At 40.1% G+C, this 24,980-nt stretch overlaps 2 protein-coding genes across 6 annotated transcripts in view; both read right to left on the bottom strand.

The window, feature by feature from the left end:
- Positions 1–13,377, bottom strand: part of LOC130249111 (uncharacterized) — a 28,774-nt gene extending 15,397 nt beyond the window's left edge. Inside the window, exons 1-3 of one of the 5 annotated variants that reach the window (XM_056483545.1) lie at positions 13,060–13,377; positions 11,523–11,591; positions 6,564–6,597 (exon numbers count right to left, since the gene is read on the bottom strand). In XM_056483545.1, the coding sequence (XP_056339520.1) occupies positions 6,564–6,597; positions 11,523–11,591; positions 13,060–13,134 (178 nt within the window). In that variant the 5' untranslated portion in view covers positions 13,135–13,377. Of the gene's footprint in view, positions 1–4,653; positions 6,104–6,563; positions 6,954–11,522; positions 11,592–13,051 lie in introns of those variants that run through there. The other 4 variants (XM_056483546.1, XM_056483547.1, XM_056483548.1 and 1 more) reach the window with 4 other exon arrangements.
- Positions 13,378–15,349: 1,972 nt separating this feature from the next.
- The window catches only part of AHRR (aryl hydrocarbon receptor repressor), an 86,919-nt gene continuing 77,288 nt past the window's right edge, over positions 15,350–24,980 (bottom strand). Inside the window, exons 10-11 of the mRNA XM_056485600.1 lie at positions 24,816–24,957; positions 15,350–22,414 (exon numbers count right to left, since the gene is read on the bottom strand). Coding sequence (XP_056341575.1) covers positions 21,301–22,414; positions 24,816–24,957 — 1,256 coding nt within the window. The 3' untranslated portion in view covers positions 15,350–21,300. The remainder of the gene's footprint in view (positions 22,415–24,815; positions 24,958–24,980) is intronic.

Genomic DNA, 24,980 nt, shown 5'->3' with positions numbered 1-24,980 from the left:
GTTTGACAGTCAGATTACTTCTTCTCATTTGCTTTTATTAAGGACTTAGTAGATCATTGAAACATATTACAGAATTTTAACAGTTATCTTCATTTTGCAGTTTAATATAGGCTCAGTATTCCATCTTGATAGATTCCTTTTTTAACTTCATAACTCCATTCCACTCCCCCTCCCCATCAACACAAAATGCAAACACATAAATGTCACAGAAACACAGAATATTCGATTATTTAATTTTTAAGTGCTTTTCATACTGGATACTTATTTTCATAATTTTAACTATTCAGAATCATGCATGACAATCAATCTGTGTTCCACGTACCAAACAAAAGCTTCTGGTCTAAGCATCCAGAGCCTAAGCACAGTCCCAGACACAATGAATATAGTCATTAAGCTGCATCTTCTTTTAAATAGGGGTCTGTATCAGTTCCTAATCACTCAGAACTTCAAACAGAATGTTAAGGAATTTCTCCCTTGCCCCTCTCTCCCTCAAATCCATAGACACACACAAACCACCATGCTTTAATGACACTGTCAATATTTTGTAAGTCACAGCATCCAAGATAAAAATAAGGTGATATACTAATATTCCTTTGATGGAAAAAGTATAAGTTAAATTTTTATTTGCACACATAATTCCTAATTTTGAAGTTAAAAAGTTTTCTACAGTCATGGCAAACACAACATGTTGCATACAACATGTTTTTTCCTCTTCCTGCAGGGAGTTAAGAGATAGATATCAAAGCTGTAAATCAAAGTTACAAACATTCTGCAAACAACTCTGCAATATTAACATAAGGAAGGGGTGTGGGAAAGTGCGTCTCCCTTGATCCCTTAAAATAAATTACACATCTTTTTCAGTTAAAAGCTTCACAGGATCTGATAGCAAGAAGAAACCCAGGCATTCTACAAGCACGATTACTCAATGTCAGAATTGTTCAATTAGTGTCTGAAGCTCAAGTTAAGATTCCAGGTCCAGAATGCACAAACATAGCCGAATGCTATATGATATGAATAGGTGTATGTGAAAAAGTGCTTTATTTAATTTAATCCCAGGAACAAAGAGAATACACAGAGAATTGTACCAGAAGCACAGCACATTCTGCCTTAACACGCTTAGAGTTTACAAATATGATCAAGCTAAAAATCAAGTTGTAGCTGCTGCTACCACCAAAGGTAGCAGATTGAGATTGATTTTTTTAAATCAAAAAAAAAGAAAAAGCATTAAGTAAAGATCACTGCTGCCCACAGAAGTTTAACAAAGCAGTTTTGATCTTGAAGACTCTCCCTTTCCGCAACAGCAGTTTCCAGGTTAACATTTAATTCATGCTTACTAGTCACATACTTTGCAATGTTATCAATAATATATTTCTTAAGCATCTCAAAACCAAACTAAAACAGTATTTTCTCTAAAACATACTATACTGATCAATGAGCTGAAAATCAGCTGGTTTGTCAGGCTCAAAGGGAAACAATTACAAAAACAGCCTCCTGGTGTTTAGTAAGTACCAAAGAGCAAATTCCAGGGCCGCAACACTGTATCCCCATTAGCATTCATAAACACCCTCAGAAAACTCGAAGGCAACAGTAATTTAGGAGATACAACCCATGCCACAGCTTCAGCTGAGGGGGACCTTGGGAACACTGAGATAATGAACAGGCTTGGGAGCTGGACTTCTTTAGACTGGTGGAGATTAAGAGGCGATATAATAGCATTGATACCTGAAAAACAGCTACAAAACGTCCAGCTCTGTGGGAATGTGACAAAAGCATTAAAAAGCAGCAGCCAGAAATAGTTGCTTCAGACGCAAAGGTTAGATAATAGGATAAAATTCCTCTTAGAACAGAGGAGCAACTACAGACTGATTACACACAGGTGGCAGACTCTCTGCCTGTGAAGATGTTCAAGGATTCAGCAAGCAAGTGATGATCCAGCACTGGCTGTAGTCCTGCTTTAATCAGGAAGTTTCACCTAATCAGTCTCAGGAAGTCTATTCCATCTAATTATTTTATTTACTAAGAACTATTTTCCAAATTTGTACATGAACAAACAAACAAAAAGACTCTAACAAGAACAACTCTCCAAAAAATGCTTTCCTTTCAATATTTAGTAAGAGTACTGAACATATAAAAGGTGGAGAACAAAGAAACAACTGTGTATGTATTTGTAATGCACACACATTCCTAATGACTGCCAGAAATGTAGCAGCCATGTTTCAAAACAAAAGGGCAATTGACACTGTCAATTCAGCTACTCTGCAGCAACAAGGATGTCCCAAGCTCAGCACCACAGATTCCCTTTTGAGTACAAAAGAAGTGCACAAAGACGCCAGATTCCACCATGTCAAGGAACTCCCCAAAATAAAAGTAGTAAGGGGGTTGAAACAGTGCTCCATCTTGTACTTCTATTATTATGGCTTCTGAAACATTTTCTCTTCTAGTCTGTAAGTCAGAATAGAACTTCCAGAGTTTTCCTTCGAAACTTAGCAGTAATTATACACTCAAAAACAGCATTCTTATCCATGTTTAATAGACACTGAGTCTGAAGGGAGATGTTAAATCATATCAATTTCTTAAAAGTATTAAGCTGACAGTTGATCAGGATACTGGTAAGGTTATCATCGGTGAACACAAGGCAGAATCCACATTTGTGCCTTCGCTGGGGAAAGAACTTGTCATCAGCGCTGTTTAATAACTGCAGTTTAATCTTCAGACTGGATTCTTCTCCTTGACTCCATGTTTTACAGAAAACCTTAATGAAACTTTCTTTACTCATGCTGCTAGTTACAGGTTTTAAGTTGAAGGATATAGATGAAGATTAGTAGATCCAAGCAGCTAAGAACATACAACCTCACTTACTACACTTTTCATTTGTATTGCTGGAAAAGCAGGACAAGCTACCTCTGCATCATACTGCAAGAAAAACTCCACAGGCTGTACAAAAAAAATTTATTAATCCGTTCCTCTGTGCCGTATTCATTCCACCAATAAAGCTAGGCAGCCCCATAAAGGGCTTTAACAGGGCTCATATTATTTATTATGCCTCTTGCCTGAGATAACAGTATTTTGCTACTGCCAGTAAATGTTTGCCTATGTGTATATTGACATTGCCCTATCATTTAATGCCTCTCACTCAAAGCAAAAAGTTTTCAAAACTTTCCTATTTTGGCCAATAGAGCCCAAGGGGGGAAAAAAAAGGAAAAAAAAAAAAAAAAGAAAAAAAACAAAAAACAAAAAAACAAAAAACAAAAAACAATGTCCGTTTACCTCTGCTTTCTAAGCCTAAACACATGGGCAACTGCCTCAAATAAGAGCTGAAAAGTATTCCATCTGTCCAATTATATCACTGTACAAAGGAATCACATGACTGAAATTTATGTACTCGGGTGTGCTTTGACTTAACACTCTTGGCATAGTCTCAGAACTTCAGCATCTTCTATTTCCACATCTTCCATTATGTTGCTTTCCTCTGAACTGCTAAAGAGGGGGAAATAAACCAAATCCAAGATATCCAACTCTGTCATCACCACAGAAATAGCTCATGGATAGTTTTGCCATATGGAAACTCACATGGTAATGTGATGAAGAAACATTAAGGAAGTGGAACTCCTCTAAAAACAAACTTCTGTAATCAGATGCATTTCCTCACTTAACTGACTACAAAGCCAACATGATTATACATTCACACAGGTTACATACACTCACCACTTCTCAAGTAACTTTGGGTTCAGAAAAGATACATGGCATATCCCATTTGGAAACACTCAGAATCCAAATACTTTGTCTTTTTAAATTTTGGTTTACAAATGGCAGGTGTTTGGTTTACTGGGAGATGTCCCTACTGACAGAATAACTTTTTTAAACTCTGCAGCAAGAAAGAAAATGCAGATATTGGTGTAAAACATTCTAAATATGTCAAGCCTCCTCCTCTGAAGTACACGTTCTTTTTTTAACAGTGTACATTTCATATACTTGTCAGGTATTGTCCTGAACTAATTCCAAGAAACTTCATTCTTCACTTTCACAACATTTTTTTCCTGGCTCTTTGAACTCCAGCTCTGTGAACATGCTGTCACATTTCAACCTCACTGGAACATTTGATAGCATGAACATTAGAACAAGATTGCAGATCCAGCAACACTAACAAAAGCATCTCATTAATTTATATACTGAAATAAAATTAGATTCATATTTTACATAGTACACCTAATTTAAGAATATCCATACTTTCCATACTCATTCACAAACTTTACTACTGAACTTAATTTTTGTTCATGCCTATTTCATAGGTCTACAGACAGTAAAAAAAAAAACCACCAAGAACTATTTAACAAAAGCTATTTAAAATGAAAAAATAAAGGCTAGACAAATTCATAAATTAGTCTTTTGTATCAGTGACAGCACAATGAATTTACTGGATCTGCTGGACCTTGAAGAAGAATTATTTATATAACTGTTAATATGTCCACAGAAGAGTTCAAGAAGTTCTACACACATATTGACTATATAATTCTACATTGCAGTTCCCAACACCTCTGAAAAGTTACTTAAGAAAAAAGCTTTTCTACTTGTTAAAAAACCCAAAGCAGCACAACTGAAACAAATACATTTCATCAGGCCAAATTTCAGCATCTTTGGACAAATAAACCTTACCAGTGGCTTGCAAATTGACCTTCCACATCTTGATCTTCAGTGAAGCAGAATGCAATAGATAGAGCAGAAAAAAGGAGACACCAGTAGTATTAGTAATAATTTTTTATTAGAAGTAAGTTTCTGATCACTTCAGAACAATTGCTGAGGCAGAGAACTTTCTGGATAAGAGCACATCTTGCAATGCTTCCGACGTGTGGCACCCTGTGGTGTTGGAACTCCTCCAGAAGTTCAGTACAGCTAACTTGCTTACTGAAGCTTCCAGATTCTTCATTTTAATAATCAGATATTCTGACTTCTTTTACTGCAGGATACATCCCATTTGAAAGATTCCAAGTCATGACATTTCCAAAGATACAGTATTTGTAGCATACTGTAGTACATACAGTACTGTTTTCTAAAGCCGTAGGTCTTTGCAACAGACTCCTGCACTGCACCACTCTCTTCACAGTCTTGCTGCCACTACTTCCGTCCTCTTATTCAAGTCACACTTTCCACCACACGCATCCCATACATTATTCCTCCAAAGCCAGATTTTATGATCTTGAAAAAAGAACCTCTTCATTTGATCAGTGTTACTTTTAACAGTTATTTCTGAGAAGTTTAAAGAAATCTGTAGAAAGTGTCCTCCATTAAAAACCCTTGACCAGAGCCACACAAATCTGTTCTTGTTCCTGAGGTGTAAACACAATTTTGTAGCACTTGAATCCACTGGACTCTGAGAAGACTCAAAAGTTTTCACAATTCTTCCAATTCTGCCAGAGAGCTTCATTACCACATAGCAGTCATGGCTGCTGAGGCAAAATCTCACACCTGAATGACGTCTCGCACTAATTCCCTTATCAGCACAAAACCCTGAGAGCAGCTAATGAAGCCCAGTCTCTTAGAAAAGGACCTCTGACCAGTGTTTTCCCAGGTCTTTCTTGTGTGTTGATTCTTCAGGGTCCAGTAAGCACTGGGCTCAGCCTGCAGCACTTCCCTCAGAACAGGACTGACACAGTCACTCTTCCCTGTGCAGATGTGTATTTTCATGCACCTTTGATCAACATCGTTCAAAAAGGCTGAGAGGTTCAAAAGACACTGGGAAACAGACGATAAAGGTGGAATGTAAGCCTTGTTTCTTGGGAGAACAGGTTAAGAAGATAAAGTAGAAGTGAAAGGCTTGTTTCTTGTGTATACTGACTGTAGAACCATTTTGGTTTTTAAAAATCTCATTGATTTTTATCAGAATTCCCACATCTGCTTATGCCTCTGCTTCCTGTATGTTATCATAAGTAGCTTTACAACAAGATTTTAATTTCCACTGTGAGCTAGGTAGACACAACATTTTCAACCTTACACATCTTACTTTCATTGACATGTGACAGTATGGATTCACATTCTCAGTTTCTGGGGGAAAAGACACCCCAACAACTGATTCCACCTTGAATACATCTTCGCTCCTCCAAGTCCACTACAATAAAGAGAGGCAGAACATTCCTGTGATGCAGCCAAGCAGCTTCAGCACTGGTAGAGCTGCATCTGCAACAGTGCTGTGTTAGCCTGCTGATTTACCTTCTTAGCATTCTGCCTTGAAGCTCAGCAGTGAGTGCAACAAGCTGACAGACAAGTGGGAGACTGTTTAGCCTAGGAAGGTGAGAAACTAAAACACTGACTATACATCCCTCCACTAGACAGATATATAAATATTTATATATGAAAAGGCATAAGGTTTTGTACTCTAAAACAATTCTTTGCTCAGCAGTTCACTAGACAGAAATCTCAGAAGAATGTTCAGCATATAAAGAGAAACACAGTTACAGACATATAAATCAGTAAATGCAAATACCTGAACTATCAGAACAGCAACAAAACAGTAAATCCCCAAGCAATATCTATCCTAGGAGGCTGAAAGAAAAAAGTATTATACTTACTATAGAAATTCCTGCGTCTCAGGGCTTGCTCTTGCTTTAATTATGAAGATGCAAGTCATCCCAAAATAAAATAAGAAAAAGAAATTAATGTGCTGCATCATTCGAAGGAAAACCCAGCACTTCCAGAGAAGCCTTTGCAGAGGAATTGCATTACAGGCCAAAGTTTCCATTGTCAAATAGGAAAATTAAGAGCCTCTATGATTTTCTGCAAAAGCTGGAAGTACTGACAAAGCTGTATTTACAGTGAACACAAGGTTACTTTCAAGAAAGTCCTGTTATTTAATAAAGTTTTAAGAGATGATTATAGCTTGAAACACTACATCTGAAGGATGCCAAGAAAACCTAAAGTACGATTACAGCTAAGTTTTCAGAAGGTGTAGTTCCAACAACAAAAAACATAAGGGGAAAAAAAATACTTAGCCCAAAAGGAAAAACTTACTAGAAGCTTCCCTCCACCATTTTGAGTGGATTTGGTTAAACCTTAAGGCTAGCCAAATCTCAGGAAAGATCATTCACATAATGAAGAACAGGAAAAGTGTCTTTCACTAGCTGAATCCAGAATAGATGATTATTTTTTGGCAGAATCTAAAGAAAAGAGGAACTTAAATTTCCATTTAATAGATAAAGCAATCCTGACTCATTTTGAGACTTTTCCGGCAAGTAAACATAAACTTGTCATTTACAAGAATGGAACAGTAAGTCTGATCATTCTACCACTACAGCAGCTGTCTATCCAGAGTGGTCCATGAAGTTAAGTGCTGTATTTTCAATATTCAGTGGCATGGAAGAGATGCTGGACGTGGGTGTGACAATTCAATAGGAAGCAAGACTGATACAATAGTTAATTGTCTGAGAAGCCAAGTAGCTGTACTTTCATGGCAGTTATTAGATAAGGCTAAGTCCCAGTATAGCCACAGGCAGTGGACGGTTTTGTATAAACTCAGGAGGATTTCATAAGCTTAGAAACACAGACACTGTTCCTCGCAGTTATATTGTTCCAAGTTACTCATTCTCCAGTTTTACAACAAACAGCTGCTAATACCAAGTTTTTCAGACAAGTGCAGAAAACATTAGCAGCTGTGAGCTGCTGCTTAAAGAGAACTTCCTCCTGAGTATTTTCAGATAATCAACTTTGACTGCACCTGGGTTACTGCTCTTGTTAATATTAGAAATGTGGTTTCACAACTGAAGCTAAAGGGTCCGTTTTATTTGTGATCCCTGCTACTAGATCAGGAATTAAGATTCTCACACAGAAGGTAAGAAACTTATTCTCTGTTCTGGTTCAGGGATTACAACAACTGTTTTTGAGCTAAGACTGTGAAAAGTTAGACTAACTTTTGGCAAAGTGTCTAACTTTGAGGAGCCAGAACTCAAAAACTACTGGTTTTAAGGGTTCAAACCTTTCGTGCACATCGTTATCTGTATGAGCTACTGCATAAAGTAGCTGTCCACACAATTCAAGTTCACAGGTTATCCAACAGAACAGTTTCAAGTGCATAGTTAAGTATTACAGGAACATAATTTAGTTTTACCTCAAACATACATACTCTTGAAATATATCAGTTCTACTTATTTTAATTCTTAAAGCTCATAAGCAAATCAAGTTTTGGGGTTTTGTTTATCTTCTGTTTCGTTTTACTTCATTTTACTTTACATGGAAAGCTCCACAATTAAAAGTTTCTCTGGATCATGAAGACATGCTGCAAAACAACAGCATGCTTTTTGAGACAAATATAAACAATCTAACAGCAAGGCAATTTTCCTATAAGTAGCTATGTTAGCATTATAAGTATCAACACAAATATGTCTGACTGAAATGTTTAAAAAGCAATAGCTGATTTTACTGCCACAAAAAATGGACAGAGAAGTTGCCTGCACATCAGGTATTTCAACCACAGGTTCTTTTGCACCACAACCAGGGGTAAGAGGTACAAGAAATGAGAACACTGAAGACAAAGACTAACAGCTCTCTTCATAGATTTGAACATTCCTTGTTTCTAATGAGCCTGTAGAGTCTTGAATACAGATTTTTCTCCTTTTGGGACATGGCAGGCATTTCTACCTATCTAACCCCAGAGCTGAAGGGAGGGCAAGGAAACTTCTATCTTTTGATAGAAGCAGAACAATCTTCATCTGTGCTCCAAACACAGTTCACAAAATAGACAATGTTCTTCTGCTGATGCCATACCTGCAAAAGGGCTGATTAAAACACATGGAAAAAAGATGTTCCACGCTAGGATTTCCTTTCTAGCAAACTGAGCTATAAAACTAATGTATATTTACAAAAACAGAATAAATTTTATCACATACCACCATATTCCAGGTATTTACACAGCAGGTGTACTATATCTGGGAACCAAATAAACTTTTTGTTGTCCCAAAAAAACCCTAGATTTTTCCTCAGCTCTGGAAAGAGACAAAAAGGCCAAACAAACCCATCTTTCATGTATTATATCCCCCACTACTCTCCCAGGCCTGGTTAAATTAAAAGGATTAGTAAACTTATATAAATGTTGTTTTCTAAACATTTTACTGTAACAGCTAAAACTAAAATTCAACTGTTTTTCAAAGTACCCAATACCAGCCAACTCCAATTTTCATAGCCATGAATTATGTACACATTTATGAATAGTTTGACTAATTCACTATCTACAACTCCCCATCCCATTAATACCTGCTCTGCAATGAAGTCACAAAACTCCATCGTTTTGTTACCATACAGAGGTCACACAGCACTCAATGCACAAGATACACACAGACTTGTGCTGTGATCATTCCAGCCACACAATCTTTTAGCCATCAGCACCTTTTTGACAACGGTCTGGCCTTCTGAACTAACAGCACTAGAAAAAAATTAGAGATAAAACAAAAGTATGCAGAAACACCCTAGATAAATACCTTATGTACCTATACAAAATCCAGAATTGGCAAAATACGCAGTGGGAAAAAAAGAAAAAGAAAATATATAAAATAGCCATGTACACTGAAAGTCAACTGAAGTTTTCCTACAAATCTGTCAGACAGCCAAGCTTTACTACTGCAGCTATTCAAAATAATTTTTCTTTAAATGGCTATGGAAAACACAGGCCAATGAAATGAGAATAATTTCATATATGTAGCACATGTTTACATTTGTTGCCTAAAGTTTTCATAATGACTGTCCTTCTGATGAAAGGCTTTTTCTTGCATTTTTGAAACACCTTCTAGTGGTAGACAAGCAAAGAGTATCTTTACCAATGCCATTTTAAAAACAAATGGGCAACTGATAGAAAGAAGACAATCTGACTGAATCATAAAAAATGGCTAATGGATTGGTCAGGCTAGCACTATGGTTTAGGGTGTGGTTCTCTTCATTTTTTTTTATGTTGTCCAGACATCCTTTGGTTTAATTTTGAAGAGGAACTCCTCCAAAAAGGAACCAACTAAGAGCTATTCACTATCTACACCTACCCTGCATTTAAAAGAAACATAGGCCCAGGACTTTCATAGTTATTCCAAAAACAGTGGTACAAAACCCTGAAATCAGTCTACGAGTTCTCATCTTTTTTCACCAAAGCACACAATAGATTTCATAATTTAAAGACAGAAACTGGAGAGTTATTCCTACAGCAATGCAGCTGTGTGGCTGACCATGACTCCACACACCACATCTCACACCTAACAAAAATCCAGTTTTGAACCTGTCCTACTCTTGTTCACTATCAGCTCAGACTTCACTGACACAAGAAACTTTGATAGATTTAACCCAACATACATCCAAGCACAAAACAGAAGGAAAACTATATGCAGATTTTCTAATAAATGCTGAGTTTCCTACTTTTTAAGGGAAAACCAGCAATAATTAGATTGCTAAGAAGGTTAGCTAAAAAACAAAAAAAAGAAACAACCACAAAAGCAAAGGAATTCTTTGCATCAGCAGGAACATTTGGCAGGACATGAAAAATACAGCTGTACACTTCTACTCCATCAATTGGGAACGAGAAGACTCAATTCCGTGAGGAAAAAAAAAGGGGCTGGAGAAAGTAGAGCCACTGACTCAAATAAGAATCAATGCTATTAAAGTGATCAGTAAACAGGTAACAGAATACTATTAATCTGTCTTAATAGCAAAGAGGTGGGGAGATGTCCCTCATGTACAAAAAAAAAAAAAAAAAAAAAAAAAGGGCACACCCACACTTGAGAAAGGCAGTTTTGCTGTTCCTAATATTCCAGGGAGAATAAAATGTCATTAAGAAAACATCAGAGCAGGCTCTTCAGTGCCACAACACAATACTGATGGCAGCAAAGGAGTACAGATAACTGAGTTATGTCTCACCTTTACAGACTGAGAATGTGGTGGAATTTAAAACAATCATAAGCCAATGAAAAGCCAAAGGTTCCATCACACAGCATTTGTAAAAGCCTCATCTCTAAATACACCCTCAAAGAATGGTGCCTAATTATTTAATGCCTTGACTTGTTTTGTGCTTAAACCATGGTGCTGTTACTGTGGTACTTCAAACAAACACAAGTCAGACCTGATAGTTAAGTCTATGTAACTCCTTCAGGAAATCAGAAATGGTATTCCTATCAAAGTAAAGAGTAAGCTCATTTTATTCAAAGTACAGGTGAGTTATGTAGACCTGGAAGACAGAACAGTACTTTTACCAACTGTATCCCAAAACAGAAAGTTGAATTCTTTCACCACCTGTGGCTCCCATATAATTGAAATGTTAATTTCATAATTAGCACACATTTACCTTTAGGTATAGCTGATGTTTCAAGTTACATGCTACAGAAAGCAGAGTTGTGAGATTCCCACCTCATCTTTTTCTTGGAATATTTCATGCAAATTACTGTTACAAATCTACCAATAAGTTAGATAAGCACTTGAAGCCGTGTGAAATCAAGTATTGAAGCTGCAAGAGTCCCGGATTTATGATTAAATCTGCAAATACATTTAATATGGAAAAAGTTTACCTTCCTATGCTTTGCACCACGATAGTGTGACTGAAGATTTATAGCACACATACAGGAAATTTTACAAACCTGAAAGAGAAAAATTGAAAGCACATCTTGAGTTATGCTATGAATATTCTGCCGTTGGTGAATTCTAAGTATGAAATGCATTTGTTTCTACAGTGTAGTCATGTAATTCTCAAGGTCTTTGGATCAAACAGTACCGTTTGCACGGCTTTTAGGAGAGCAGCTTACAAATAAAACGTCCAGATATAGTGAACAAACCTATTCAAACAATACTTAAACACGTTTAATAAATCAGGTGGTAAGAAGTCTTTACGAGCCTCCCCCTCCTCTGCTACTAGTACTTTCTGAAGACTTAGTTTTCTAAAGTTCTCCAAGGTAGCAAGGCAGCAAAAAGGGATGATCGTGCAGTGACTGGAAAGGAAGAGAGGCAAAACTACTCCCTAGAATAACTGCAACTCCGTTCATTATTCATTCACAGCTACATGAAAGGGATCAGAAAAACAATGAGACATGTGCATTTCATTAAGACCCATAGACACGCAGATACCATTGCAATAATTAAGATGAAACGAGACAGATGTACAAATATTTCTTACTACTTTTAGCTTCTAGAAAAGCAGCGATTAATGCATACAAATAGTGTCTGTTTCCATTACACACTGTGGCAGGACTTTAATGAGCCAGAAAAACATTCTGTGCTACAAAAACAATTCAGGACTGACAAACGTAACGCGTTCTGGCCCGGAGGTGCAGCTTTTGGAGGTGAATGAGCCTTTGTGGCCGATCAGAAACCCCCGGCAGAGACTGGAGAGGCTGCAATTAAGAGCCATTCACCGCACCCGTGACTGCTCAAGAGCAACCTGAATTCGCCGAATCGTGAGACCTGCAGCTCTGCCAGGGCCCGGCCGCGTTATTCGCAAACTACAGCCCCCCGGCTCCCAGCCCTGACCCCCGGCTCCCTGCTCTGCCCCCCCGGCTCCCGGCTCTGCCCCCTCGGCTCCCGGCTCTGGCCCCCCGGCTCCCGGCCCTGGCCCCCCGGCTCCCGGCCCTGGCCCCCCGGCTCCCGGCCCTGGCCCCCCGGCTCCCGGCTCTGGCCCCTCGGCTCCCGGCTCTGGCCCCCCGGCTCCCGGCCCTGGCCCCCCGGCTCCCGGCCCTGGCCCCCCGGCTCCCGGCCCTGGCCCCCCGGCTCCCGGCCCTGGCCCCCCGGCTCCCGGCTCTGGCCCCCCGGCTCCCGGCTCTGGCCCCCCGGCTCCCGGCTCTGCCCCCCGGCTCCCGGCCCTGGCCCCCCGGCTCCCGGCTCTGGCCCCCCGGCTCCCGGCTCTGGCCCCCCGGCTCCCGGCCCTGGCCCCCCGGCTCCCGGCCCTGGCCCCCCGGCTCCCGGCCCTGGCCCCCCGGCTCCCGGCCCTGGCCCCCCGGCTCCCGGCTCTGCCCCCCCGGCTCCCGGCTCTGGCCCCCTGCCCGGCGCGGAGCCCCAGCCCCGCACACCTCCCGTGCCTGCCGGGCGGAAAGCCCACCGCACACACCCACTCACTTCGCAGTAAAACTCTTTTTTCTCAGGCTTCGCATTGCCATCTTCTGCCTTAACTTCCTCAGGCACGGCGCTCATCCTGCACGGCCGGGGAAAAAAAAAAAAAAAGAAAAAGAAAACCAAAACCAACTCTTGTTCACACGGTGCTTTATAGCGACCAGGTGGAAGCAGGTGCCACGCCTCGGGCGGCCGAGCTGGGTTATTATTTTGCTATTTAAGCGCTATCGTTTTATTCTGTGGGTCAATCCACATCTTCCACGGCCGGCGCAGCCTCAGAACATCCGGGACCTCCCGCCCGCCTCGCCCCGCACGGGGTTCGTCACTTCCGGCACTGCCACAGCCGCGCCCCCAGACGGCGGCCATTGGCGGGCAGCCGCTCTCTTCAGCCAATGGGAATCCAGCGTCGAGCCATGCGCCCGCAGCAGGCCACGCCCCCTGCCTCAGGCCCCGCCCCCTCCCCGGCCTGGCTCCCTCTGGCCTGAGGGAGGAAACCGGGAGGGGCCAGCCCAGGGCGGATGGTGGGCCAGTTCAGGAGGAACCGCGGGAGGAGTTCAAGGAGATGGTGCTGGGGCTGATTGAGGCCAAGAGAGGATACTGTAACCAATTCAGACCGGGGTAGGTTACTGGGCCTGTTTAGGATGGATACTGGGTCCAGTTCAGGCTGGGACCAATCCAGAGCAAATACTGGAAGGGGCTAGGGTGCACAGATGCTGGAACAAGTCCAGAGGGGATTATTGGAACCAGTTGAGGCCGGGAGTGCTGGTCCCACTGCGAGGGGGTTACTGGGCCCAGTATGGGGAAGGGGCAAGAAAGACGCAGCAGCAGCGGCTTTAATTTAAATGCAAACATTTTATTTTAAAATGTCTCAGCTTTACGCTTCTGCCTGGTAATAAATGTAAAATATAATTTAAGAAGTACGCTTGAAAGTTCCTTCTGAAAGCAGGCTGAGGAGACAGTACAAAACACAACAGAAAAGTGCACCGGGTTTAAACAACATGCCAGAACGTCAAATCCACAGGTCACTGCCTGCTTTGACTCAGCCACAACGTCTTTTACAGGTATGTTAGTGATAGGACACCTGTGATACTCCTATGCACACAGCAGCACAGCCAGTGCTGCTGGTTGGGTTACACATTACCAAGGTGATCCCACAGGATTGCCTGGGGTGCCTTTCCTGGGGCTGGAGCTGTACCTGTCTGATGCTTCATCTCCCCAGATGGGCAGCATTCGTCCCTCAGTCATATGCCCCAGTGCAGGCATTACCTGCATTATTAAGAACATTTTGAAATAGTGCTGGGGTGGTTGCAGTGTTCTCTCCAGAAATACACCCTCCCCCAAAAGGTTTTGGGAGATCATAGGGTGCCAAATAGGCCAAAATTGTTGGCAGAACTCCATGCACCTGTTTGTTAGTCATAGAACCATAGAATGGTTTGGGTTGGAAGGGATCTTAAAGATTATCCAGTGCCAATCCCCCTGCCATGGGTAGGAACACCTTCTACTTGACTATATTGCTAAGAGTTAGTCTTGTCCTCCACTGTGTTTCTTCAGGAGAAGCAGGAATGGCACTTTTAATACAGGATTGTAAGTGAAGTGTGATGACATATTATACCCCTTTGTTGATGATGTTACTGATACCTGGACATTTCTGTAACAGTCAGTCTTTTACATAGAGTCACATTAAAATAATTAATCTTTATTCATGGTTCTAATCTCAAAATCTAAAATGGACTAATTGAAAACACTGCACTGTACATGTCATGTAATGCTTCCATGCCCTTCTTAATTAAAAAAAAGGGAAATTAAAGATGCAAATTAAAAGTGCAATTGCACAGTGAAAGAATAAACCCATGTAGAAAAAAAATGAGAGAAGAAAAAAAGGCGAAAATTAGTTCCTTGATTTTTGAAAGAGAGACCATGTCTAAAGAAAAAAGGGTTTGGCATTGTATACATATTTTGCAGCACTAAACTGTTGGTAGTAGCTGGGGGCTTCTTGGCAGTGCAGACTCCTGAAGAAAGGATGTTTCACCAGCAGACTGACCTCTTTTCTGGTTTTGGGGGTACAATTGTTGTTAGTGAGTACCTCCATCTTATTAAGGAGGGGGAAGAAGTAGGGAATTGCACTTCTGCCTAACACTGTTCCTTTGGCAAAACCAAAATACAAACAAAACTACAATGGTTGATGCTTGCCTCTCCTTATTTCACATTTTAAATCAACACAGGGAAGATACACATGGTCCAAAGCCCTAAAAAAAAAAAAAAAAAAAAGGGAAAGAAAGCTTCAGAAGACAGAGCTCACACCCCCTTGTGGTGCAAAATGAGGAGCTCTAGACCAGAACTTCACCTGTTTTGTTTTTTTTTAAATGCAATTAATAAGACTAGCCAAGCAGCTGATGTTATTTCTGTTGCCTCCTGGCGCATCTTTACCATAATTCTACCAGTGCAAATGTGAAACTGGAGCTGACCCTGGAGCCCTGTTGCATCAAGGAAATCTTGAAAAACTTCAGACTGCATAGTTAGAGCATCAGCTGCACAATTACCAGCAGCAAGAGAGTTAATGCATACACTGACTTTGCCAGAGTCTGGGAAACTAGCCCCAGGAAAGGAACAGGAGCACTTCATGCCTTCTAGAATGATGTTTTCCGTCTGATTGAGAAATGCATCTTAGCACTGAAATGACTCAATCCTTGTTTTCAAGAAATTATTTTTAACCTGAAAAATTACAAAACCAGCTCTACAGGGAAAAAAAAAGTTATTTCAGACCACAGAATTTTAACAGTGGATGAAGAATAAATGCTGTAGTCGCATAATAATTACACCTTGATGGCAATATGTCTCTTCTTTCCTCAAAATTTGTAGTAATTTTTTTTTTTTTTTTACTTCCAAGCTTCCACTCAAACAACATCTTTGCCTAAGGACAGGCAAGTGCTTGGATTTCCAGATGTTTGGGTTGGTTTTTTAAAATGTATTAGAATTTAGAATGTATTTCAGGCTGTTGCTGATGACTTTGCTCAGAGGCATTTCTGATAGCACGATAGGGAAATGTTTTCACAGTGACAAGAGCACACCAAATGTCACTGAAACGTGACAAAGATCTGTTTGTCAGGATGGTAGTGCCTATGAACATAAGCTACCCGGTGCAGCCCTGGTGTGAATTTCCTTCAGCTGGATAAAGCCTTGTGACTACATCCTGAGCGTGGCCACCTGCACCGTCTCTTGCTCTACACGTTACAAACGCATGTTTCAGTTGCGACGCACAATTTCTCATAGGACTTGGCAAGATTTAAAAGAAGAAACTCCAAGGAAAGAAACTCCTGTTCTAGTGAGAAATTTTCTACAGTCTAGTTAAGGTTTAGGATCTTTGTCTAAGTATGATCAGAAAAGTATTTCCATTTTGTATGTTTGCACCCTAAGAGGGTGGAGAGAGAGAAAACGAGCAGATAGGGAAGACAAGAAAAAATAGAATGGGTCTACACCCCTGTCATTCTGAAGTTGGTTTTCTTGGTTAAGTGACTCTCAAATGAAAGTAAATAAAGATATTAATTTTTTTACCACTACCTAAGACAATATATGTACATAGGTAGGGGAAATGATGCCTTTTAACAATTTTAATTAAAATATAACACCTTCCTAAGACAAAATATCGGGTTTCCTGAAATAACTACAGCAGGTGAAGCTGTCCTATCTTAAGTTCCAGTATGGCTTCAACACAAAGAGTTAAGAAAAGCTTCTAGGCAACAGAAGCTGATCTTATCCCACAGAATATTCCTTGCCTCAGGCTTGTTGCCTCTTAAGTATTTTAAGCAGTAGGAATTTCCAGAAGAATTGCACGTGCCCTGTCAATCTCAATACCATATTAAAGGATCGGCACCTAAAGTCTTACTCAACTGACTGATGCTCAAATGTCAGACTTCCCTGTACCACCCAGAGCAGACTCAGATGTAAGAACTTTAAGAATACATGACTGTTCCAATGAAGGGAGGGTAAACCACAGATTTAAACTTTGCATTAATACTTTACAATCAAAGAGTAGGAAGTTAGTCTTTCCTACAGTGAATTTACAGCTAAAACAAGCTTACCACTAACACAATGCTGCCCTCACTCAGAATTTTTGAAACAAGAGTTTACTTTGATATCCAAAGACTTTAAACTCAGTGTAAATTATTTATAGTGAAGGTCTGCCCCATTTTCAATCACCATGTAAGTGCAGGAAAATCCACTCTTCTTTGCTGTTCAAGCTTATCCCTAGCTCAAATCATGTTGTTTCTCAGTAAAAGAAGTAGCTTTCAATGGTGTTGGACTAGTATTTTTATGGTGCTCAACAGCTGTCCACTGGCAGCTGAAATCAGGTCACATTCTCAGTAAATTCAAGGCCTTGATCATGAGCTTTAGCACTGATAATAGTCTCATCCAGAGGGGATGATCCAAGTCTCATCCCAGGGGGAGACACCTTCTCACAGCTTTTAGAGCTGCTCACTTTCCATACCAAAATATACCCTCTCCAAAGATCAGGGAATTCATGAGTGCATTCTGTCTCAACCCCTGGAGAGTTTATGGCTGAGGAAGTTTGCATGCTATTATCAGTCAGGCATTTCTTTCAGCCTGAATGCTCCAAGTTCCTATTAGGCAACCATTTGACTAGGCATTTCTTCTACAAGAATAATCTTTTATTGTTTCTACAGTAAATGCATTGGTAGGTTCCTAAAATAGGATTTAGGGTTGTGCTGAAGGGATACAAATACCAGTTCATTAAGGCTAAAAGCTAAACACCAGTGACTGAAAATATCTTAAACTCTACTTCTCGATGCTAGTTTTTAGAATAAAACCGAAGCAGCAACAACCACTAAGAAAATGCAACCATTTTAAAGAACTGCTCTGTCTTTCATCCTATTTATTGGTCAGTGCAAGGGGGTCATTAATATTTGCATACAGTAAAGTTTTAGAAGATGAAATCAGTGGTAATTTAACAGGGTACAATGCAATGTCAGATTTCAATCCCAACTCAATCCAGGGCATATATCATGGGGAGAGGATGAAGGCAGATCTGCTCTTTAAACACAATTGGCAAGAGATTATTTTAAGCAGTTATTTCCTTTGTTCTTTCCAAATACTTAGAAGGAACTGGTCTTTGTTTACTACCAGCAATGGTTAGCAATTGTCCAGAAAGGGGATACACTGCTGATCTCTTCATAAGCCCCAGTTCTTGGGAGATTGGTATACTGCATGTGTGATAATTTAGACTAGAAGAAATTCTACTGATACCACATCTTTTCGTGTGAGACCTGAAATAAAAACTCAGCCACAAATTAAGTGGGTCACAATAAAATGTGATGCATAGGATAAGTGTGCTTTCCTTGGCTTCAGACTTTATGGAATAATAAGGAAACAAACATGACTGCATTTACACAGCAGGGAGTCAGAAGGTGACACCTCACTTATGAGTCACACATTCATCCATCCACCTAGAAGTCTATCTCTTGTGTCAGATCACATTCCCTTGCATGCAGAAGCTTCATCTACCTCTGTAATATCGATCAAGATATGTAAAATGTGTCTGTGTTTGTTGGAAACACGAGAAAAATAATTCTAACTGATATGTGCCGGGAATGCCTGAGCATGGATAGAGTTATGTCAACAAAAAAGAATGAATTTTGCAACAGAGAGAACTTCAGAGAATTTCTGTTTTTAGTATAAATTGCTTCTGCACTGAAGAGAGAAACCTGGCTGGTACAGTTCTCCTGCTGTAGTCACAACAGATAATATTTCTAAGCACAGACAAGGCTTCTGGTGGCATAGTCCTCTAGAGAGTTGCACGTGGTGTAACCACTCCCATAGTGCAAAATGCAGCATGTCCAGATGAAGGTAACAGTGTTTTACAGTCACACTTCATCAATGCAAGTGATGTGACAAAGTGCAAGGCAGTGTGAAACCCAGCCCAGGTACTCTCTCTCATTCAGAGGGGTGTGACAGTGATTCCAAGTGTGGAATTAAAGAAGCAGCTTTTCAGAGATCATGCAGGTATATCCTCCACTTGCCTTCAGCTATCTATTCTCTCACACTCCCTGTCTCCCATCATCTCGTTTCTGCCAGGCAGCTGCACGAGGAGCTGGACTGGAGAATATTACAGGATTTATGGCATAACCCTACAAGCAGCCCTGAAGCACACACTATAAGTGTCTGGCACCAGCACATAAGCAGTGACACTGCTGCATGCCAAGCAAAGGGCTATGAAAGCAACTCTGTGAGAGTCTAAAGAACTGCTGCTTGTAATTCTGTAGATAGTGAATCAGTGAGGCGGAGGTTGTGCAGCAACACTGATTCATGGCAGCCTCATTCTGCATGAGGAACAAGTGCTTGCCCACAAGTATTTTTGCAGTTTGGCTTGAATTTTTCTGATGTGGACAGTGGTGTGCTGGAGAGCAGTGTAAATTCCACCAATGCGGTCTCACTTCAGAATGGGGTCTGATATTACATTGCAACCACTGGCAGGAGTATTAAAGCAAGGATATCAAGGCTGTCTCAAACCAGAGGCACTACAGGACCAACAGGGAGCTGATGTACCTCAGGCACAAAAAAGGAAACATATGGTCAGCTGGACTATGACAGATTGAACCCGAGAGAGGTGAGGTGATGTTGCCCTCTTTACTGTCCCATGTGCAGCAATTCATACCACAGTTCACAGGCACTAACATGCAGAGAATGTATGTCTTTACACCTGCCAACTCTACAGGCAGTAAATTCTATCTGAAAAGATGGTCAGTCTTCTTGGAGAGGAGCAGCTTCCCAGGTGCAGAACCATTGCACTACCTGTAAACTTCACTTATCTCACATATTTAAAGCATTTGGGAGAATTTTATGCCACTCATCTGGCATGGCAGATTTACATGGCATGTAAAGCCATGCCCTTTGTGACTAATAGATAAAGGAAAACATTATAATTATTTAAAACATTTTGAAAAAGGAAACATTAATTACAGGGCTTCTTTCAAAAAGCACATATACATATAACTAAGCTTTTTTTTAAATGATGTGGTTGTCATATAGGTGAAATTGATATAAAGTGGAAATAGTGCAATTTTAAAACACAAGTTAGTGCAGGAGTCAAACTACAACAATAACAAAACCCAAAATATAATTTTATTTTTTTTGTTATGGAAACACATTAATGTCTGGGTTCAAAGAAAGTATACACTCTGTTTTCAAAAGCACTAAAGTGCACTGAAGTGCTTTTGAAAGGTGTACATCCATCCCTCAGTGAGATTAAGGGTTTCTTTTGGAATTGAAACTAGAATGTTTTTGAAAATAATCTTAGTGTGGGATTTGGTTTTGATGTAAGATGACAATATCTAACAAGCTATCAGTCAAAGAAATACTATCACGTGAAAAAGTGCATTTCCTTTGTTGGTGTTACAAGTAACAGCAAAGAAAATAATCAGAAAATACTTTGCTCTCACATATACTTAACAGCATTATGTAACTGGTTTATAGGAGTGGATTACCTCCCATTGTTCAGTCTTTCAGCAGCAACATGAAAGGCTAATAGCAATGAAATGGAAAAATATGGGTTCTAAAACAATAATATTATCAAGAAACCTAGGAGTAACTTCAGTTTGAAGTGAAATAATTTCTAATGCGTTCATGCATGTCATTGTTTTTACTAATGTGATCCTTTTAAATTAAGAAGTTGTGTTGGGGAGTCCTTTCCTATTGCCATTAATTTAATGCTGGGGTGAAGGAATAGCTGATCCTTCTTATAAGAGTAGAAAAATAATTATAAAGCAAAACCTCCTATGGTAAACTGCCATACTGAAGACCATAAACATTTCTGATTTGCACAGAGGCATCACATCAGCTTGAGAAAAATAAACAGAACAAAGGAAACAGAAATTGCTAGACCTTGCTAATGAAATGTAGACAAGAGAGGAAAAATGATAAAGAAAAACGATCAGGTATACCTGTGCAGCAAATAATTGTTATTTTTCTGTGCCTGAGGTTTTATCTTTTTTTACTCTTTCCAAAGATCATTAAGAAAAGGGCAGTAGCAGGGGTAGGATGTGTGTACCTGTGTCTGTTTCTTTTCACACATGGGTGCACACACACACACACACACACACACTCATACACACACTCACACACACACAAAATCTTTCCACTGGCTTTTGATTATAGTAAGTAATTTAACTCAACTGGAAGAGAATCTACAACTTCTTGCTTTTAACATTATAAATATTTCAAATGTTATAAAATCTATTGCAAAAATGTACATTCAGTGGTTTTATGAGGCACAGGACCTGCTAATGTATTTTCAGGGAAGCTCACGTGTGCTCTGTTCTGTCCACTGTTGGACAATGGTGGAGAATCCAGGGGCTCACGCTTAATTGCTTGAACCAAGCAGGGGTTTTTAAATTCACATGGCATTTTGAACACCTCATTAATCTGCTCTTTCTCCTCCCCTGGGATGGGGCTGTAGAAGTGGCTGTAACAAGCCATGTGTGGCAGGTCAGGCGTGCTTTCCAAACACATGGAGGAGTTCTGAGGGCAAAACGGGGCCGCCTCCCTGTTCCGTGAGCCCTTGCACGCTCTGTTCAAGCTCAGGTTGTTGGGATGATTTGCTATGATGCATTGCCAGTTGTGGGGCGTGTAAAGGCAGTGCCTTGGCTTCTGGCAAGGCAAGGCTGGCTCGCAGAGGTCCGGCTCTGTTTTGAGGTGCATTCTGTTGGGGTAGCTGGGCAGCTGCTTTCTCACCGAGCCGCTCTCATCCGGCCAGGCTCGGCTCTGCGAAAGCAAGTAGTTATCGGCAATGTTTTCAGAATCAGAGTCGTACTCCGTTTTGATGGGCATCTCCAAGGGAATGGCTGTGTCATAGAGAGGCTCGGAGGATAGCAATGGTCTCTGCAGCTTCAGATGGTCTGTCACGTAGCTCTCTGCACAGCGCTGTGGGAGCCCCGAGTAAGACTGGCCGTTTTCTGCGCTCCCCCAGTGGGAAGGACAAGTTGATGCCAAATTTAAGAAATTTTGCTCTCTATTGTAGAATGATGCAGCTCTCCTGTTTGGACATGTGTTCATTCTCTGGCTCATAGAACAAGAACTCGAGTTTCTTAAAGTCCAGCTACTGTTTGTGTTGTTTTGAGTGCCCAAAACTGATGTGTTAGAACTGAGAGGTTCCTCTTGTGTAAAACACTCACCATTAGTATGAGGCTCAAACTTCACTTTTACATTATCTTGTTCATTCTTCACTGCTGCCCAGTTAAGATGCTTCCACTGGCCCAGAGTTTCAATGGCACTGTTATAGGAAAGCCCCTCCAGGTTTCCTTTCAAACTGGCAAAACCACTTAGTATCTTTAGTTGTTCATCTTCTTCCCTTTCAATAACAGTAGAAAAAAAGAAGTCAATCAATCAGAGGTTTCTAAATGGTTGTTTTCTGGGATACAGAGTGGCTCAATAAGCATTACAAGCCATACATTATCCTCAATACGAGACTCTTACACTCTTGTGCACATAATCTTTGCATTTGCTTGAAAGAACAAAATAGTGTCCCTGCATCTGGGTGTCAATGTGTGTGCACAGCTAACTTTCTGAGGCATTGCTTCATTTGAATTCATGCATTGCTTTCCCATTTCAGGCACACAGTTCAATAAAGACCTAAATATTGTATTACAATACAGTAATTTCCTTACACTTTTGTTCTTCCCTTAAAATATATCTAAATAATATTTGTGTATAGAAAATTCTAGAGCTAAAATACAAGTCGTATCTTAAATGAGATATATTTTATTAATGAGGAGTTGGAGCTTTCTGATCAGAGTGATTTGAGGAAGAACCATGGGGGTCTTACACTGCGAGAACACAGCTGAGAGGAAATAATGCCCAAATTAAATAACCAAATAGTCACAGATGTTCTTGTTGGCTGTAGGTTTGTTTCATATGTCTAACTTAATTTATGTTGCCTTTTGTTTTCTAAGATGGCCAGTGAATTAATTTTCCATGACCTCCAGCTGAAGTACTCAACATTAAACAAGAGCACTGGCAGAGAACATTGCCTGAGCACTTCCATGCCCAAAGCAGCTGTTTTCAGAACTGGGGTCCAAATCCTGATATTTAGGTCTTGAATTCACTGATGTGCTGATTCCCAGCTCTGCGCGATCAAGTGCAACCACCTCATCCCTCTCCAAACAAGAAGCAGACATCTCAACAGGAAACTGTGAATGAAAACCTGAAGAGCTACTAAGGGGTTTAGAAGGCTTTTTCTTAGTTCACAACAGAACTTTTTCCTTGGCTATGGAATCAATGTGCAAGAAAAGGGTTTTCCAGTAGAGGGAGTCCATGTTGTTACAAAGAGAGAACGTCCCACTGTAATAATGTACACCATGAGAGAATATTTTCTCTCTCTTTTTTTTTTTTTTTTATGAGGTATTAAATATTTTCAATCCTCTCCCAAATATTCTTATTTTTATTTTTTACAATATTGAGATGTAAATTGTCTGATATAAGTTTGCTGCAGAACATGCTTCTCAGAAAATTATCAAATTGGGAAGCACAGGACTAAACAAAATGCTATTGTCAAAAAAAGTCAAACCCCGAAATGAAGAATTTTACAGTGAAATAGTATCCAGTGAAAATTCTCTAAAAGAATCTATGTTTCCTGGAAGACAGTATACATTTTAACAACAGAAAAAAAAAAAAAAAAAGTTGTAGCAAATACAAAGTATTGCAGACTAAAACAGTACTGAATATAATCACCAAGGCCAACTCTTGTAATACTTCAGTCTGTGGGAACTATCAAGCACAAGAGAAGGATTTTAATCACTCTGAAAGCAAAAATGTAACTAAATAAACATGCTTAATCACACAAAAACAATTTGGAAGTAGAGAAACTAATAAAATAAACAGCCCCTTTTAATCTGCTTCTTAATAGAAATTCATTCCCTGACACAGCAAGATGATATTTGTACCATCTCAGTAAAGGTAAAGTAAGGTCCAGCATCCTCAGGCAGGAGTTCCCCTGCTATTCAGTGGATCCTGGGAGATATGCCACATGCAAGGAATATCTACTCTAGGAGTGCAAAGACTTTTTTCGTTTATTTCTTCCACCTGCAAGGCATTCTGAAGGAAAAAATCTGGGATAACAGCCACATTTCTAACACTTGTCCAGATGGTGACTGCATACAACCCCTGCTCACTGAGTCCACTCTCTTATCTCTTCCCTCAGACCAGCTTGAAGAGGTACTTCAACAAGGCCCACAGGAACTGGAACAGACAGTCCCATGGGAGAAGGATGAAAAGCCCATTTGGGTGGAAAGGGTAAAACTTGTCCAAGAATTCCTCTCTGAATGCAAATCTGTGAGATTTACACTCCATGACTGAGTGTACAGGCAGCTAGATGTGTCTGTCTACAAGCATACAATGAATATGAGTACCCTTCTTTAGATTATGTTGCACATACACATCTAAAAACAAGAGCGCAGTGTCTTACACGAAGGAAGTCAAATATTAATAATCAAGTATTTTCTTCCTGTGTTAGTGTATATGTATTCTTAACTTCAGAAGAATAAAAGGCTGAAGACAGAAAATAAATATTGTTTAGGATTGTAACAGCCATTATATATGTTCCAAGACAGAAACAGCTTTCCATAACATAAGTAAATTAAATTTTTCTCATTCAGCTTTTCTTAGGTCACTACAGCCCTATGACAGATTTCATACAAAAAGAATACATCAATTTTCCTTTTTCTTTTCTTTTTGGTACTGGAAAATATACTTACTTTAACATCTGTTGTTGGGCAAGGACATATTCTGAACAGCCACTTCGATACAGAAGTTGAGTGTTAGCTTGAACCCAGACCCAGTGATCTTCATTTGTTTGTACTTTGACTAAGGAAATGCCATTTTCTCCATTATTCTTTGCTGTATAATTTAAAAGAAAATTT

Source organism: Oenanthe melanoleuca, chromosome 2 (assembly GCF_029582105.1).
Source record: "Oenanthe melanoleuca isolate GR-GAL-2019-014 chromosome 2, OMel1.0, whole genome shotgun sequence".
In the NCBI taxonomy this organism is placed as follows: domain Eukaryota; kingdom Metazoa; phylum Chordata; class Aves; order Passeriformes; family Muscicapidae; genus Oenanthe; species Oenanthe melanoleuca.
Note: the sequence above shows the minus strand (reverse complement) of the source record. Positions and strands in the feature narration are given on the sequence as shown.